This window comes from Aspergillus fijiensis (genome assembly GCF_003184825.1).
Source record: "Aspergillus fijiensis CBS 313.89 unplaced genomic scaffold BO72scaffold_62, whole genome shotgun sequence".
Taxonomy (NCBI): Eukaryota; Fungi; Ascomycota; class Eurotiomycetes; order Eurotiales; family Aspergillaceae; genus Aspergillus; species Aspergillus fijiensis.
Genome location: NW_024469038.1, coordinates 89,028 through 102,125, shown reverse-complemented (window position 1 = coordinate 102,125; position 13,098 = coordinate 89,028). Strand labels below are relative to the sequence as shown.

The window sequence follows — 13,098 nt, the reverse complement described above, 5'->3', positions numbered from 1 at the left end:
CACTCTCCCACAAAGTCTTGAACCTCCAGTTTGCAATATCCAAGTGCTCGTCCATTCTCAAAACCTGCCTCAAAAACCAGCCATCGTCCTCAGCTTGCCTCCCCCCCTCCCTGTCCCATCCAAAATGGCTCTGACCTACCTTGACATGATAATCCTCATCGCTTCCATACCAGAATTTGCTCTGTTGATCCTTGCTGGCGCTCGGCTCGGGCGGCACTGTGCGCTGCGACTGTTCGCACGCGACGACCGACAGTATGTTTCGTGAGTTATCTCTTCTCTAAGGGGGGCGTGACTCCCACAAAATGTCTCGCCTTCCCAACGTTTATCTTAGCCTTACACCATCCAACCCTTCACTCCAAAGCTTATACTACTCCCAATCCTTTGCTTGCTAGCATGCTCCACAATGCATAGAGAAACTAACAAAGTATATGAAATAGCTTGCCTGTTGCCAACGTCCGCATCGCCTATACTCGGAAAAATGAAGATGAATTGCATCATGTCATGGAAATGCTCCGCCACCCTCGTATTTCAGGTCCCCTGTACTTAACGGCAATTGTCCGTTGATGACCACAGGATTAATGGCATTTCTGCTTTGTAGATTTAGGTATGCCCTCCCTCCCGGACCGAATGAGCCGGCACCACCTCCACGAATGTTAGTAGTAACAGGAACCATCACCTCCGGGGCCGGCATGAGGGGCTTAGGACGAGAGATTGAGCTTGCGAGGATTGACTGACTATTCTATTTGGTCTACTGTCTTGTTTTGCGGATTTTGATGACCTGTGTGGGGTGTGGTGGGCCTTTCTTTTCGAGGGGTGGGGTTTGTGGTTTGGTTCTTGGTCGTCTTTTTGCGTCGCCGATTGAGGGTATCAAGCAGATTATGATTATATTATCAGAGCAATAAAGCTATGAACAGGCTCATGCTCTAGCTCATTGTACTTTGGGATGCTTTTAGTGTATAACCCTTGGATAGTGACCTGGAAACAAGATAGGATTGCTCGTATTCAGGGTTGAGGTTAGTAGATAGTAATGTACAATCATGACCATAGATGCGAGATGCTGCTATGAGTAAACTTCTGTAAGGAAAACAGTTCAAAAATGTTTCTAGTAGGCAAAAAAACCTACAAGGATTATTTATGAGCTTATTACGCCCGAAGTTAGTCAGAAAACAAAATAGTGGCAATTTAAACACACAGTAACCTGCGAAGATAGGTACAGAGTGTACAAAAACCGGACAATTTTGACAGCTCGGGCAATTCCATTGCACAGTCCATGATCAACTCGAGTCACTAACCAAGTTCAATGGCAACACCAAGAACCAAAGAATGACAACAATGGACACGTCCCAATAGTACAACCAATCTCACAGCTAGGCAGCACTTTTGATCAAACCCAGGTTTCCCTGCTTGAGATTCGGCACGAAGCCATTGATTACATCCGTACTGAAGCTGTCCATGTTCAGGGTGTCTTCAGTGCGCAATAGCTTTCTCACATGATGACGAATTTCATCCTCCGATCCATGGGCAGCAGCACAGAAATTGATTGTCTGATCTAGCTCTTCCTGGGTTATTTTATCCGGACTGACGTCGGCGGTTCCCTGAATGACTACACATGCGTTATTTAGCGCGTTGAAAAGCATGATTTAGACAAGGAAGGAGCAACAGGCTTACTGGGTCTGATGATGTTGAATGCGCGGTCGAAATTGTCTTCGTGAAGATCACTCAAGACCGGTTTCGATTGACTGCGAATCTGCTGGTACGCGCTCATAACCACGAGCATGAAACGGATGTAGCTGTCGGAAACCTTGTCAGAGTGCCAGGATGCAGCCAGCGCTTCGTCGCAGTCGCCACGCAAAGCAGCACAGATAGTTGTGGCAGCCGAAAGACCACCGACCAGGGCCAGGTGAACGCCCGACGAGAAGTAAGGGTCGATGAAGCATCCTGCATCACCAACAATGCGAGCATGCGGTATTGCATACGCAGAGGCGCTGTAGGAGTAATCACAAGCTGATTTAATAGGGCTGATGAGCTCTGCTTTACAAAGCAGACGCTGAATTTCCGGTACCAGGTTCAGCGTGTGATGGTAGAACTCCTCCTGCCCCAAGCCAGACTCGCGCTTTTTCACAGTCCAAGTCTTGCGGTTTCTCACAATTCCCACCGAAACGGTCCCATTGTGCAGAGGAATAAGCCAGACCCAGCCACTTTCGTCTAATGATTGAGGCAAGATCGGTTAGTGTCGCGACGAGGAAGGATGGAGAAGAAACATATGATTACCGTGCAATGCCTCGAAGAAAGGTTGATTCTCCAGGGACGTATCCTTTGCATAAGGCTCAGCTCCTTGCCAGTATCCCCAATGGGCGATGTTCTTGAGACTCTCGTTGTATCGGCGGTTATGGAGGTACTTGGTGCTAAGCAAACCCCTTCGACCACTCGCGTCGACCAGATAGTCGAAGGCGATTTCTCTGACCTCACGAGACTCGTCTAGTTGACTCACATAGGAGGCGGAAACAGGCTTGCCAAGCTGAGAATACGCATCCGGAGCAAACTGGATGGACTTGACCATGACACCGTCGAAAGTCTTTGCGCCGCATGTCGCTGCGTGCTGAAACATCAAATAGTCAGCCTCAGAGCGGACAACATTCCACGCGTAGTTGTCGGGCCCCCCAGCGGCGAGGAAATCAGTATCTGTACACCACAGAGACCTATTAGCAATAGGAACAGAAGGAAGCCTAGTAGTCCCATACTCCCAGCTCGCTTGGCTTTATCCAACTTAAAGGATGCCCCAAACTACACGCCTTTGATTAGTTGTTGCAGTCCCTAGTAGGGGGAAGAACAAATTACCTTCTTTGTGAAGCCGTAATGGTCGAAAGCCTGATCCAAGTCAATGAAACGAAGCAGATGGCGCATTGATGGCAGCATGCTCTCCCCGATATGGTAACTGGAAAAAGTCTCAGTCTTGCAATGGAACAGATCGCTAAGAAAGAGCTGAACGGATGGTATTTACCGAGGGAACTGGTCTGCTTCTAGTAACACTGTATCAATACCCTCTCGAGCCAGAGCAGCAGCACAGTATGAGCCACCTGGCCCACCACCAATCACAAGGACAGTACAACGTCCTGGGATGTTCTGTGAAATCGTGACCATGATGGCACCGAGCTTGGGGCTGGTAGGTGGAGATGAACAAGGGAGGGAGACATCTTGTGCTCATATATAACAACACGAAAGGTAGATCAGCTGTTGAGCTTGACTCTCTGTTATTCACCGATTAGTGGTCACCTCAAAAAAGTTTGTTTGTTTAGTATATTCGTGGCTGACAGCCAATGAATCGGAGCGCTTGATCGGTTATAGATGCCCAGGTGCTATGGCCCTTAGCCCGAGGGCAAACCACAGTTTGCAATCATGAACCGACTGAAACATCCTAGAGCAAGCTTCTATAGCGTATCTGTAGCCAGCTGAAAGCTATCTCACCAGGCTGCGCGATGTTAACTGGGTGCCTGAGCGATCGCCGTGGACGATCGAACCATGCCAGCTAAGGCTACCGCAGTAGCGATCCATGATGACTGCTGACTGCAGTTGTCGATAGCTGGAGCATCAGGATAAGCGATATTTGCGAGAAAGAAATGAAAGCTTTGAGCAAGTAGTTGGAGTCCTATTGATTATAGATACTTATCCCTGGCATGTAAAATCCCATTTCAGCAGGTACGCTTGGGTCCATCGCATGGCCGCCAGTGCAGGGGAGCTCTATATTGTGTCACAATCCTGTCAAGATAAACCATAATGTCTTGTATCGATGCATCGAGGTGCATATTGGCAGAGCTGAGGGTTTCTCCCCCATTGTTCACAGATACAAGCATGCGTCATTGTGTGACTGTTACTTGTGCGTGCTGGAGGGTGGAGATTGAGACACCTCCTAGTTCATCTTATGTAGTCAATGTAGTGAGATTGAAGAGGATTATCTCAGAATTTAGACTGAGACATTGAACCAGTCACGAAGGTATGTAGAAGCAGGGGTGCGAGATAGCCAGCCTTACAGCAACAACAGCAACAGAAAGAACCAGCAAACTACCCCGCCCAGCCGCCCTCAGCCTTCCAGCCTTGTCTTCCTTCAAAGATTCAAGGTCTCAACGTTCCATTCACTCCTTTCCTCAACACGAACCCCTCCACTAGAATATTCGCCTAGCGTCGTCGTCATACCACCCGTACAATGAGCAAATCATTGTCAATCCTCTGTTTCGGCAACTCCTTGACAGCAGGATACTACAATTATGGGCTGGCTTACCACCCTTACGCCTGGAAACTGGAAGAACGCCTCAAGGCTGCATTTCCAACCCACACCATCCGGATTGATGTCGACGGGCTTCCGGGCGACATGGTCAATAGCCCCCCGGGGCGTTTTCTGCCTCGCTTGGAGCAGAAATGTAAGCCTTCAAGCGTCCGACATTCCCTACCTACCTCTGTCATACACCGATGAGAAATTAACCGAAAGATTGAACCGGTTCAGGCGAAGCAACATCTTATGATTGGGTGATTATGCTTGGTGGGACAAAGTAGGGGGGGATCTCCGCTTCCTGATTCACCCTCTGTTCAATACTGATCTGTGATATACGCAGTGACCTCGGCTACATGTACCCCGCTGAAAAGATCCTTCCCGGGTTGATTCAGGCCTGGACCATGGCTATAAAAAGCGGCGCCAATGTGCTAGCTCTGACAGTCCCTGAATGCGGGGCAGTGCATCAGCGGTTGAATAATACGCGGGCGGAGCTCAACTCGCAGATCTTGAGTTATGATGCTGATAGCTTGTGAGTATTCTAAATCTCAAAGGTGATAATTGGTTTGACCTGACTGATTAGTTATGTCTTTGATCTTCACAAAGAGGTCCCCTATCACAGCGCTGCACAGGACTTCAAGGAGAAGATCTGGGATGACGGAGTCCATATGAAACCAGATGGCTATGATCTTGTTGGGAATTTGATCGCAGACCATTTGATTCAATTACTTAGCTAGAAACAAGAGGTAGACCAGGGTATCCAGGACTTTCAGATTCAAATCCTTGTCATGCAGAGTCATACGTGCTCTGAACGAGGTAGAGAGATCAATACGGCCGAGGGAGCAGATATACCTGATAACTCCGAGTTAGACGATACTAATGCTACATAAAAGGAGGCTTTACGAGAGGGTGCATAATATAGAATGACTTCTACCACTCCACTAAGTAAAAAATGCCGCCACCTTTGTATTATTTGGGGTGGATCCAAACAGCTCACGATGGATTCAATAGTAGGATGCATTATCCTTCACCCGGCTTAGTGTGATCTTTCTACCATCGAACCCAATCTCAAAACCCTGCGATTGCTCCCTTTCTTCCTACCCCACACTTACAGACACCTCCTGCATGATGAAGCAACAAAAAACTCAACAAGATGACCGGGTATTTGTAAACATTTCGCGACCCGATGAAATCAAGTCCGCCTCCACCCAGCGCACCATCCGACGTACGGTCATGCGGGACATCGGGAGATCGCGTCGGACACAGCGAAAGCCACGAACCTGGGCCTTGTCTGTGAGACCGCCCGTCAATTCAAGCACAACGGCCATCGATACTCTCCCTTCATTGACGAATACGAGCATTCCGGCTTCCATTGACCCATGCAATACCGCTTACTACCCCGTTCCTCTCGACGACCGAGGGCTACAGCTGATGCACTTCAGTACACTCCCCACATGTCAATTCATCCTACCATCTGAGTGTATAGCTTACCAACTACAGTGACAAGCGACAAGGACTATGTTTTCCGACCGTTTCGCTCCGTCTGGTTCTCCATGGCGTTGACCGATCCCAGCGCCATCTTCGTGGCCTTGGCGAACGCTGCCATGTTTTTTGACCAAAGAGTCCGCGCGCAGGAGTTCAAGTATGAGAAAAGCTCCGAGTGCCTAGCGTACTACGGAAGATGTGTGCAGCAAGTAAGGGCCCGGTTGGGAAGCGTCAAGGAAAGTCTCAGCGAAGGTGTTATTACCGCTATTCTGGGATTGATCTGTCATGATGTAAGGCAGGCTTACTCTCATGAATCGATTGTATTGAAGATTGACTAGTGCTGAAGCTTTATGTTGGAATGGGCGACCGATGGAATACTCATTTCACCGGCCTTGAGCGTATCATTCGATGCAGAGGAGGGTACCATGGTCTCGCTCCTAATGTGGCCTTGTTTGCCTTTTGGTATGGTTTTCAGCTGGCAATATGATCTTCTCGAGGAGGTTGGACATGAGCTGACGGCTTCGTGACTAGGCTCGATGTTGTTGGGAGTGTGGCGGAGGATGCTCATCCTCGAATGCCAAAGCCATCAGGGCTCGCAGCATACCTGGATGCGGTCCCTCCGGATGTTATAGCGCCCTCGGTAAGAGGCCTGCTCGATGATTTGTCTATCAGAGACGGAGCTTTTTGTGATGTGGCGATCGCCTTCAACTACGTGGCATCCGTCGCTATCACCGTTGATAGAATACAACGTCACCCCGAGCCATCCTGGCAGCGTGAAGACAGCCTTACCATAATCAAATTGTTCGGACCTGCAACACACTTCCTTCTGTCCATGTCGAGGCCTATGGATCTTGATTCCAGCCCGCAAGAAACTAAATTTCTTAGAGAAGCCATACGGTTGGCTCTCCTGTTGCTCCTTGCAGCTTTGAAGAAAGACGTCTTTCGGTTCACTTCAAGCGAATGGCCACACCTGCAGCGTAAATTCACAGCTTTTGTTGCCTTCCTACCCGTGACCAAGTATGATGCTCTATGCTTGAAGCTATACTTGTGGGCGCTGGTGACTGTCTCATTAATTGCAGACCCGAACCCAAATAATTTGTATACAGCGGAAATCAGGTCCGCAATCAGTTCTCTAGGCATTGATGTCAATGACGCTTTGAAATTAGTTAAGAGCATTCTTTGGGTTGACGCGTTGCACATTCAGACCGACCGGTTGATTTCACAACTTACCCCAGCCAACATGTAATTAGAATGAGTACACAAACAAGCTGATCTGAAGCCACCCTCAACCACCCACTATTCCGCCACTGACTGAGATTACTTGCCCCGATATCCATCGACTTTTCTCGGAGCACAACAGAAGCACCGCATCCGCGACATCCTCCACAGTGCCTACCCTCTCTTCTACCCGGGTCATGGGTACCATAGTCTTGTGAATCTTCTCTGCCACATGAGGTGGCACACCGTCCGTATCCACGGGACCAGGTGAAACCGTGTTGATCGTTATACCGCCATGACCGCGGCCCAGCTAAAGGAAAATCAGCACGCTCTTCTATTTTATGCTTGTACAATAGTACAGATGCATCTCAACTTACCTCACCTGCCATAGCAAGTGTCAATGCATCCGTTGCCGCCTTCGAGGCGAGGTAAATTGGCGACCCTGAAACTCCTAACTTTGACGCAACGGAGCCGATGTTGATGACACGGCTGCACGGGGGCATGTGTGCCACGGCAGCTTGAATCAGATAGAGAGGCCCAAAGACATTCACGCCGAAGGTGGTTGCCATAGACTCTGGGGTCGCCGTCAGTGCAGGACCAGGAAACCCCGCCCCTGCATTGTTGACTGCAAGCCTCGAGTAAGCCATCAGATCCCGGTAAGCGCTAAGACAGAGCTCACCTAGTATATCGATCTTCCCAAACGCGGTGACCGTCTCCCCTACAAGTCTTTGTGCCTCCTCAGGGCGGGAAATGTCTGCCTGGACGACAAGTACCTTTCCGCCTGCAGCAACTAAATCCTCAGCCACTGCTGCAGCGGAGGATGCTGTTGACGAAGAGACGTAGTTGATGACAACAGATGCACCATGTTGTGCAAGAGTAGTGGCTATGCCGGCGCCAATGCCTCTCGTCTTGCCTGAACCAGTAATGAGGGCCACTTTGCCTTGGAGGCTAAGAGAGGAATTGGACTGGGCTCTCATTGCGAGGTAAAACTTGTGATTCGAGTTTTTGGACATTCGAGAGAAACGAAGCGCCTTTTATGTCCTTTTCTGACCTTGAAAAGAACCCATCGGAGCTCTAGTGAGCCATTTCCTGCTTATGAAGGATGCCGTGGACTACAAGCTGTGAAGCATGAGCCTGGTGGAGCGCTATACTTTATTGCCTATTTGGGAAAACGGTATCTCAACCGTGCATATTGACCTAGCTGGAATGAGTTAGGCATTTCTCCACTGCTCGTGGCCATTTATATATACTAATATCTATGCGATGATGCGACTGGTTCGCAGCCGAAACCTTGGGTATCTGCGGTCTTTGGACTATCAATATGACAAGTGACGGAATCGCTTTAAATTGAAGAGATTTTTAGTTTCTATAAGCCCTTGCGACTTGCCATCGATAAGGTCGTTGTCAACACCATCATCGTGGGCCTAAGTGCTAGGCTGGCTTGGCTTGGTGCATTTTTCTGCCACCGCCTCTTCGTTTGCACTGGTTGTTCACTAATATGCGATGGTGCTGAGAATGAGATGAGCTACTATACTAATCATCCATCAAAAATGTGGATTTAGTGGCTTCCTCAAAGGCTCCCATAGCAAAAATCATTGACGAAGGACCAGCTTACAACACTAATTCCGTATAATCAATACTATGCCTGGAAACATAACGGACCAAGTAAGGTTCGAATTGCTCAGACACATGGATCCTCTGATTCCTGCAGAATGCAACATGGTTGTCTTATAGACGAAAGACCGCTGCGATTACAGTACCGAGGATCACACATGTCCTTTGCCGAGATGAGGCTGAATCTCCTTTTCTGCTTCTTTAGGTGGGCTGTCGTAATCGTATCTGATCCATGATGAAGAATGAACTATCCACACACATAAGATGAGGCGGTGAGGTCTCTCGACCAATGAAATGCCAGCAAATCTGCTAGTATCGCTGCCAAGAAGACTAAAAATCAGATTCGACCCAATGGCACGCGCACAAACAACGTGGATCGTATTTTTATACACTGATAGTTATGCAGTACTGCATATTACGGAGTACATAGTACCTAATTATTCAGTTCTGCCCAGTGACGGAAGAAGACCACGACAATCAGGGGTCAGCCTGACAATGGTCCGACAGGGTAATGATCGTGTGGAGTAGTCGGGGAAACTGAACTGCCCGAAGACCAATCTAACTTTACTTTGGGGCTAGGAGAATAAAGAGAAGGGGGGGGGGGGGGGGAAGAGAAAAGAAGACGAAAACGCAGAAAAACCCCTGGAAAAAGAGAAAGACGGGGCCCGTAAAGGAAGACATTGCGAGGCCGGAGCGGAAGGATGCTTGGACCATCCGTCGTCTACACAACTCAACATTAGCACTACACTTTCTCCGTCTTGCGGGCCGCCTCTTCTTCTTCCCTTCTTCTTTCTTCAACCTCCTGCTTCCTCACGGTTCGCCCTCCTCGATTCGCACTTGCGTCTGCGGCTCCTTTTCCTTTTTTTTTCTCCTTTCTCTTCTTCTTATAGCCCTTTTTGTCTTTTCCTGTTGCCCTCTGGGTCGCTCTCCTTCAGTACACTCTGTTGGTCGATCATCCCCCTTCCCGCGCGCTCTGTCAAGTCCCGGCGCTTCACATTCCGCTCCGCTCGGTACTTTTTCCCCGTGCGCCTTTCTGCTTTCGGTGGCTAGAAGAGGGCCGTTGGATACGAAGAGGGAGGCATCACCGGTCCTTTGTCCAGCACACAAGCAGGCGATATATTATCAGTCACATCCTGCCACTCTGTTCAGCATGGTTCGAGGACGGAGATCGAGCAATCTGGGTGCGGACATCCGCGGTGACACTGGCGCACCGGCCATGTCTACCATGAACGAAGTCAGCCCAATTGATGCTGAAGCCCCGAATTGGGACAAGGTATGATCACATTATGCCCCATCGTTGGCTCTCACTGGCATATGTCTCCCTTCCACTCCGCTCACTTCACCATTAGGTGCTGCAGTCCAATGCCTCCGATGACAAGTCGACTAAGCCGCCTGCGAAACGCCGCAAGAAGTCCTCTTTGCGCCGCTTCAAGGATGTTTGCCTGAAGCACACCTGGCTTCTGCCCTTGCTGATCCTCATTGTTCTTCTCTTCCTGTATGCGATCAACCCGACAAAATCGAATCCGCTGCACAGCGCCATCTTCCTGTCCTACCCGCAGCCCCCGAAGTACCCTGGCGGTCCGATCATGTACGGCAAGGGCCCCAAGGATATTGCTTTCGTCTCATTCTACACGGTGGTTTTGTCATTCACTCGTGAATTTATGATGCAGCGCTGGATCCGACCCTTTGCGGTGTACTGTGGCATTCGCGGAAAAGGCAAAACTGCTCGGTTCATGGAGCAGGTGTATACAGCTATCTACTTCGGAATCTTCGGTCCCTTTGGCCTGTACGTCATGTACAGATCAGACATCTGGTATTTCAACACTACGGCCATGTTTGAAGGCTTTCCTCACCGGGAGCATGAGGCGCTGTTCAAGGCCTACTACCTGCTGGAGGCGAGCTACTGGGCGCAACAGGCGATTGTCTTGATGCTTCAGTTGGAGAAGCCACGCAAGGACTTCAAGGAGCTGGTGGCACACCACATCATCACCTTGGCCCTGATTGGACTGAGCTACAGGTTCCATTTCACTTACATGGGTATCGCCGTGTATATTACGCACGACATCTCTGACTTCTTCCTTGCCGTATGTACTCCAGCCCTCCCCTTAACCCAATTTGATAATAACATGGTTGCGTTATAGACTTCCAAGACCCTCAACTACCTCGACCACTGGATCACCGCGCCGTACTTCGGTATGTTCGTCGGCATGTGGATCTATCTTCGCCACTACCTGAACCTGAAGATCCTCTGGGCTGTTCTGACCGAATTTCGCACCGTTGGACCTTTCGAGCTCAACTGGGAGACTCAGCAGTACAAGTGCTGGATCAGTCAATACATCACCTTCGCCTTGCTGGCCAGTCTGCAAGCTGTCAATTTGTTCTGGCTTTTCCTGATTCTGCGTATCTTGAAGAACTACCTCATCAGTGACATCAAGAAGGACGAGAGAAGCGATGACGAGGATACGGAGGACGAGATTCCTGTTCCCGAGGCAAGCAGCCATGCCGCCATCGCAACGGGCATCGAGGAGCCGACCCTGAGTGCACGCAGCAAAGAGAACAAGACCCCCCAAGTTCTTGTGAACGGTCAGCCGATGAACAACAAGCACTAGTCAATTGCAAATTGCAGTCAGAATGGTCTCTCACTATCCAACTGCGGCGAAAGTGCGCATTCCAGCAGTCCATCCTGGGATCGTGTAGCCCACCCTCGTGTGAGGCTTGTCTATAACTTTTAACATTCCCAAGAACATTTTATGGCATCCATGTTCGAACCCCCTCTTTTCATTTCCCATTTCCTTTTCGTGAACAAACCCGACAGTTGTATTTTCTCCATGTCTTCTTCCCTCTGCATGGTTAGCAAGTGCAAGTGGGTGTATGAGGGTAACGGCTGGCTTTGCATGCACCGTGTTTTGTGGTGTCGGTCATTTGGGCGGGCGTACCTGGAGATGCAACTTTGAAATGGATATAAGCGACGAATCTGCCACGACTGCGCACTTCCTTTTTCTGTTTCTTTGTTTTCTTCTGATGGCCGTGCGGAGAGCGGATCTTTTCTTCCTTTTCCGGAGAAGTGAAGGGCGCATTGGGACCGCCTGCAGATGTCTAATCTAATATAGTAATAGATCCGCGCTGGCTGACAATCGGTCGGTGCGATTCACTTTCGATTTCTTCCAGACATTACCTCCCGTGCATAATCACATGCCAATTGGCATTAGCATTTACTGGTTTACTTCCCGATATTTTCCAGATCCAGACTCACAATGTCTGATGCAGGAACCAAACAGGATACGAGATTATATCAGTACGTTGCTGTTTCAAATAATTCTTAAGGAAAATTCATGGTCTTATACATGAAAAAAAAACTTTGCATCATACAGAAAACCCCGTGGGAAGCGCTTCGAGGAATTTTGGTTGTCTATCTACTGCTGCGGACGATCCGGAGACACCGTCCCCTTGACCTTGGCCGTCTCCGTCTCGCCCTCCCCCTTGACACTCTTCCCGGGCTCGTTCACATGCGGATGATCCGTAGTGGCATTGGAAATCCCCTCCTGCTTACCGGAGATGGTCGACGCATTCCCCGCTTCCTTGCGAGTTGAGGGCTTTTGGGTCTGAGTTAGCATTCCTCGATCACGATACAGAAGTCTAGACTTTTCGGTACAAGAATGAGGGGGGTAAAGGATGTTGGAGGGAAACCGACCTCATCAGCCTCCGACGGCGCCTTCCCATCCGTCGAAGCGGTTGCTGCTGGTCCCGAATCCGACTCGGTCTTCTGTTCGGCGTCCCGGTCCGGTTGAGGGGCCGAGTCCTGGGCCGAGGCGGATTCTTCCTTCTCGATCGGGGCCGAGGTCGAGGTCTTGCCCTTGGGTTCGCCGTGGTGGTGCGTGTCCGGCGTGTCGTGCGAGGAGGCGGCGGCTTTGGGGCCCGTCGCCAGGAGGTAGTAGGCTCCTGGGATGCCGAGGCCGAGGGAGCCGATGAGCCTGGTTTTTTCTGGGGGTTAGTTTTATTGGTTCTGGGGGGAAGGGGGTTGTCAATGGTGAGTGGAAGAGGAAGCCAATTGAGCAAGATTGACACAGGTGAAGGGGGCCTGGAGGTAATCCCACTCCACTCACCAAGGAAGATCGGAGGACTTGTTGGTCGATTCGGCAGCTTGGGCGTATGTTCGACGAGCGAATTGCTGGGTGGGCACAGTTTGTCGCACGGTGCCGAGGGCTCGGGCGGAGGCGCGGAGGATCTGAGGGCGTGCGAGAACCATTGTGTTTGTCGATTCTAAAGATTCTAGATGGTGGGATGGGAGGAATTGAGTGTGTAGGATGGTATGGATGAAGCAATTGATGTGGGTATGGTATAATTGGGAGGGAGAGGAGAAGGAGAGAAGGAAGGAAGAAGGAAGGAAGAACAGGAAGAGAGGAGGGATCAAGGTGTGAAAAGAGGAGGCTGGCTGGATTTCGGAGGGAGGAGGAACGATGATGGTATGACTTAATGGCCAGGGAGTTGTATTATAGTTGTAGTTACACTCACGGAGC

The 13,098-nt window shown here is 49.9% G+C and overlaps 8 protein-coding genes across 8 annotated transcripts; 5 read left to right on the top strand and 3 right to left on the bottom strand.

Moving 5' to 3' along the window:
* Window positions 1-124: 124 nt before the first annotated feature.
* BO72DRAFT_500214 (uncharacterized protein) lies at window positions 125-564 on the top strand (the record flags this gene model as incomplete). The annotated part of the gene is made up of 2 exons (XM_040948889.1): window positions 125-252; window positions 438-564. 2 exons carry the CDS (start codon window positions 125-127, stop codon window positions 562-564), a joined length of 255 nt encoding a protein of 84 aa, XP_040797266.1.
* An 803-nt stretch (window positions 565-1,367) lies between these two features.
* Window positions 1,368-3,141, bottom strand: BO72DRAFT_500213 (NAD(P)/FAD-dependent oxidoreductase; the record flags this gene model as incomplete). The annotated part of the gene is made up of 6 exons (XM_040948888.1): window positions 1,368-1,603; window positions 1,669-2,205; window positions 2,272-2,682; window positions 2,742-2,784; window positions 2,839-2,935; window positions 3,002-3,141. The coding sequence occupies 6 exons, from the start codon at window positions 3,139-3,141 to the stop codon at window positions 1,368-1,370; spliced, it is 1,464 nt and encodes a 487-aa protein (XP_040797265.1).
* Window positions 3,142-4,077: 936 nt separating this feature from the next.
* Window positions 4,078-5,041, top strand: BO72DRAFT_531210 (SGNH/GDSL hydrolase family protein). The gene is made up of 4 exons (XM_040950344.1): window positions 4,078-4,415; window positions 4,499-4,544; window positions 4,608-4,796; window positions 4,848-5,041. Exons 1-4 carry the CDS (start codon window positions 4,202-4,204, stop codon window positions 4,999-5,001), a joined length of 603 nt encoding a protein of 200 aa, XP_040797264.1. The 5' UTR covers window positions 4,078-4,201; the 3' UTR covers window positions 5,002-5,041.
* A 170-nt stretch (window positions 5,042-5,211) lies between these two features.
* BO72DRAFT_437892 (uncharacterized protein) lies at window positions 5,212-7,202 on the top strand. Its single transcript, XM_040943367.1, has 4 exons — window positions 5,212-5,705; window positions 5,765-6,039; window positions 6,096-6,211; window positions 6,281-7,202. Exons 1-4 carry the CDS (start codon window positions 5,390-5,392, stop codon window positions 6,993-6,995), a joined length of 1,422 nt encoding a protein of 473 aa, XP_040797263.1. The 5' UTR covers window positions 5,212-5,389; the 3' UTR covers window positions 6,996-7,202.
* On the bottom strand, window positions 7,035-8,034 carry BO72DRAFT_519061 (SDR family NAD(P)-dependent oxidoreductase; the record flags this gene model as incomplete). The annotated part of the gene is made up of 4 exons (XM_040949679.1): window positions 7,035-7,277; window positions 7,345-7,592; window positions 7,647-7,937; window positions 8,031-8,034. 4 exons carry the CDS (start codon window positions 8,032-8,034, stop codon window positions 7,035-7,037), a joined length of 786 nt encoding a protein of 261 aa, XP_040797262.1.
* A 1,697-nt stretch (window positions 8,035-9,731) lies between these two features.
* Window positions 9,732-11,190, top strand: BO72DRAFT_387529 (TLC domain-containing protein; the record flags this gene model as incomplete). The annotated part of the gene is made up of 3 exons (XM_040941679.1): window positions 9,732-9,854; window positions 9,931-10,665; window positions 10,723-11,190. 3 exons carry the CDS (start codon window positions 9,732-9,734, stop codon window positions 11,188-11,190), a joined length of 1,326 nt encoding a protein of 441 aa, XP_040797261.1.
* Window positions 11,191-11,321: 131 nt separating this feature from the next.
* BO72DRAFT_247116 (uncharacterized protein) lies at window positions 11,322-11,786 on the top strand. Its single transcript, XM_040939984.1, has one exon. The coding sequence runs from the start codon at window positions 11,453-11,455 to the stop codon at window positions 11,684-11,686; it is 234 nt and encodes a 77-aa protein (XP_040797260.1). The 5' UTR covers window positions 11,322-11,452; the 3' UTR covers window positions 11,687-11,786.
* Window positions 11,787-11,899: 113 nt separating this feature from the next.
* Window positions 11,900-12,864, bottom strand: BO72DRAFT_412983 (uncharacterized protein). Its single transcript, XM_040942493.1, has 3 exons — window positions 12,685-12,864; window positions 12,273-12,552; window positions 11,900-12,174 (listed from the first exon to the last, which is right to left on the bottom strand). The coding sequence occupies exons 1-3, from the start codon at window positions 12,825-12,827 to the stop codon at window positions 11,995-11,997; spliced, it is 603 nt and encodes a 200-aa protein (XP_040797259.1). The 5' UTR covers window positions 12,828-12,864; the 3' UTR covers window positions 11,900-11,994.
* Window positions 12,865-13,098: the final 234 nt, after the last annotated feature.

Excerpts from the sequence above, each read along its gene's own strand:
- BO72DRAFT_531210 (XM_040950344.1), top strand. The coding sequence starts at position 4,202 with ATGAGCAAATCATTGTCAATCCTCTGTTTCGGCAACTCCTTGACAGCA. Across the intron at positions 4,416-4,498 it reads GCCTCGCTTGGAGCAGAAAT|GCGAAGCAACATCTTATGAT; the intron begins GTAAGCCTTCAA and ends GAACCGGTTCAG. Across the intron at positions 4,545-4,607 it reads ATTATGCTTGGTGGGACAAA|TGACCTCGGCTACATGTACC; the intron begins GTAGGGGGGGAT and ends TGATATACGCAG.
- BO72DRAFT_437892 (XM_040943367.1), top strand. The coding sequence starts at position 5,390 with ATGATGAAGCAACAAAAAACTCAACAAGATGACCGGGTATTTGTAAAC. Across the intron at positions 5,706-5,764 it reads GCTACAGCTGATGCACTTCA|TGACAAGCGACAAGGACTAT; the intron begins GTACACTCCCCA and ends TACCAACTACAG. Across the intron at positions 6,040-6,095 it reads TGGGATTGATCTGTCATGAT|CTTTATGTTGGAATGGGCGA; the intron begins GTAAGGCAGGCT and ends CTAGTGCTGAAG.
- BO72DRAFT_247116 (XM_040939984.1), top strand. The coding sequence starts at position 11,453 with ATGAGGGTAACGGCTGGCTTTGCATGCACCGTGTTTTGTGGTGTCGGT.
- BO72DRAFT_412983 (XM_040942493.1), bottom strand. The coding sequence starts at position 12,827 with ATGGTTCTCGCACGCCCTCAGATCCTCCGCGCCTCCGCCCGAGCCCTC. Across the intron at positions 12,553-12,684 it reads AAGTCCTCCGATCTTCCTTG|GCTCATCGGCTCCCTCGGCC; the intron begins GTGAGTGGAGTG and ends AGAAAAAACCAG. Across the intron at positions 12,175-12,272 it reads CGCCGTCGGAGGCTGATGAG|CCCTCAACTCGCAAGGAAGC; the intron begins GTCGGTTTCCCT and ends CAGACCCAAAAG.